At 37.7% G+C, this 2,640-nt stretch overlaps 1 protein-coding gene across 1 annotated transcript; it reads left to right on the top strand.

Moving 5' to 3' along the window:
* Nucleotides 1-520: 520 nt before the first annotated feature.
* On the top strand, nt 521-2,390 carry LOC111188436 (stonustoxin subunit beta). Its single transcript, XM_049473573.1, has 2 exons — nt 521-569; nt 1,372-2,390. Exons 1-2 carry the CDS (start codon nt 548-550, stop codon nt 1,905-1,907), a joined length of 558 nt encoding a protein of 185 aa, XP_049329530.1. The 5' UTR covers nt 521-547; the 3' UTR covers nt 1,908-2,390.
* Nucleotides 2,391-2,640: the final 250 nt, after the last annotated feature.

Raw genomic sequence — 2,640 nt, forward strand, 5'->3', positions numbered from 1 at the left:
CTGTTATATACTGAAATATACTGTTATTTACGGTTATTTACATTTATATAGTTATTTACTGATACATACTGTGGTTTACTGTTATATTCTAAAATATACTGTTACATACTGTTATTTACGGTTATATACTGATACATACTGTTATTTATGGTTATATACAATTATATACTCTTATTTCCTATTATATACTGATATTTATGGTTATTTCCTCTTATATACTGTTACTTGGGGTTATTTACAATTATATACTGTTGTTTATGGTTGTTTACTGATGCATATTGTGGTTTACTGTTATACTGTTATATACTGAAATATATTATTTTACGGTTATTTACATTTATATACAGGTATTTACTGATACATACTGTGATTTACGGTTATATATTAAAATATACTGTTACATACTGTTATTTACGATTATTTACTGACACATACTGTTATTTACGGTTATATACTGTTATTTACAGTTATATACTGTTGTATACACTGATTTTGTGACGTGTTTTTGTGTTATATCTTTAGAGAGGATCTTTGAGTGAAGATCAGGATGAACACAATACCCAAGAAATGTAAGAATTTATACCCCTGAATCAGATTTATATTAATAACTTTGTTTTCTCATCTGTTGTTGATTTTTTTGGATATTTGTATGATCTCTAACTTTTAAGATTTTTTTTTGTCTACATCTCTTTTTTACCAAAAATCTAAAGAATGCGTTTAACTAGCAGTATAAGTAGGTTGATAGTCGCCATCTGCTGGTAAGATTCCATATTGTGGTTTAAAGAGAAGATTTTAATAAAGATTTCACTTCAGTTTCTGAATCAGTTTCTCTGATTCTGCTATTTATAGGTTTATGTTTGAGTAAAATGAACATTGTTGTTTTATTCTATAAACTACAGACAACATTTCTCCCAAATTACAAATAAAAATATTCTCATTTAGAGCATTTATTTACAGAAAATGAGAAATGACTGAAATAACAAAAAAAGATGCAGAGCTTTCAGACCTCAAATAATGCAAAGAAAACAAGTTCATATTCATAAAGTTTTAAGAGTTCAGAAATAATCAATATTTGTTGGAATATTAATCACAGTTTTCATGCATCTTGGCATCATGTCCTCCTCCACCAGTCTTACACACTGCTTTTGGATAACTTTATGCTGCTTTACTCCTGGTGTAAAAATTCAAGCAGTTCAGTTTGGTGGTTTGATGGTTTGTGATCATCCATCTTCCTCTTGATTATATTCCAGAGGTTTTATATTTGGTAAAATCAAAGAAACTCATAATTTTTAAGTGATTAAATAACTGTTGGTAATGTTTGTATATAACGGTATATTGTTATTGTATTGATCTGTGTGTATATGGATACAGACGCCTGTAAGCTGACTCTGGATCAGAACACGGCGCACCGCAGGCTCCAGCTCTCCGACAGCAACACCCGGGCCGTGCACCAGGACGATGACCTGCCGTATCCGGATCACCCGGACCGGTTCTGTCACTGGGAGCAGGTTCTGAGCGTGGAGAGGCTGACTGGGCGGTGTTACTGGGAGGTGGAGTGGACGGGGAGGGTGGAGGTGGCGGTGTGCTACGCCGGGATCCGGCGGCGAGACGGCAGCGACTGTCTGTTCGGATTAAACGATCAGTCCTGGAGACTCTACGGCTCGCGGGACGGGTACAACGCCTGCCACAACAACCACATCACCCCCGTACAGACCCCCCTCACCTGTTCCGGCAGACTCGCCGTTTACCTGGACTGGGAGGCGGGACAACTCACCTTCTACAGCATCTCTCCCAGAACCCACGCCCTCATCCCCCTGCACACCTACAGCACCACCTTCACCCAGCCGCTGCTCGCCGGCTTCAGAGTGTACGAGTACTCCGCCCTGCAGATCTGTGAGATTATATAATCCCTTTATATAATCCCTTTATATATACGCCGGCTTCAGAGTGTACCAGTACTCCACCCTGCAGATCTGTGAGATTATATAATCTCTTTATATATACCCCGGCTTCAGAGTGTACGAGTACTCCGCCCTGCAGATCTGTGAGATTATATAATCCCTTTATATATATACCCCGGAGTCAGGGTGTACGAGTACTCCGCACTGCAGATATGTGAGATTATATAATCCCTTTATATACCTTGGAGTCGGGGTTACCATCGTAAAACCACCATTAAACCATTCCTAGTATAGCTGATCCTCCCAGTACAACCAAGACACTACAAAACCCTTCCCAGTACAGCTGATCCAGCTTCTAGTGCAGCCCAAATTCCGTTTTGTTTTTTTAACTCTTTTTATTGTTCATTACAGAATATCACATGTTATAACGTCTTGCACATTAATGTTCACTAAATAAAATAATGAAAATAAAGAGGTGTTAAAACTGGATGAGACGGGGTGTGTTCAAACATGTTTTAATTGCTACTTTATATCCTTTTTATCCTTTGATGTTTTAATGGTTCAGACCATATGGCTTTTAAGATCATCATTTTAAAGAGCAGAACTACAGTCTAATCTAATCTGAGTTTAAAGCATAAAAGATTCTGGGCTGCAGCCGTACAATCAGCACGGATTAGAATGATGCACCAGTTTGCCCAGTCCAGCCAGTGTTTTATGTTGCAGTTTCCTGTTGAAATAA

The sequence above is a fragment of the Astyanax mexicanus genome, unplaced genomic scaffold, assembly GCF_023375975.1.
Source record: "Astyanax mexicanus isolate ESR-SI-001 unplaced genomic scaffold, AstMex3_surface scaffold_39, whole genome shotgun sequence".
In the NCBI taxonomy this organism is placed as follows: Eukaryota; Metazoa; Chordata; class Actinopteri; order Characiformes; family Acestrorhamphidae; genus Astyanax; species Astyanax mexicanus.

Coding starts and splice junctions, on each gene's coding strand:
- LOC111188436 (XM_049473573.1), top strand. CDS start 548: ATGAACACAATACCCAAGAAAT. Junction 570..1,371: donor GAACACAATACCCAAGAAAT/GTAAGAATTTAT, acceptor ATATGGATACAG/ACGCCTGTAAGCTGACTCTG.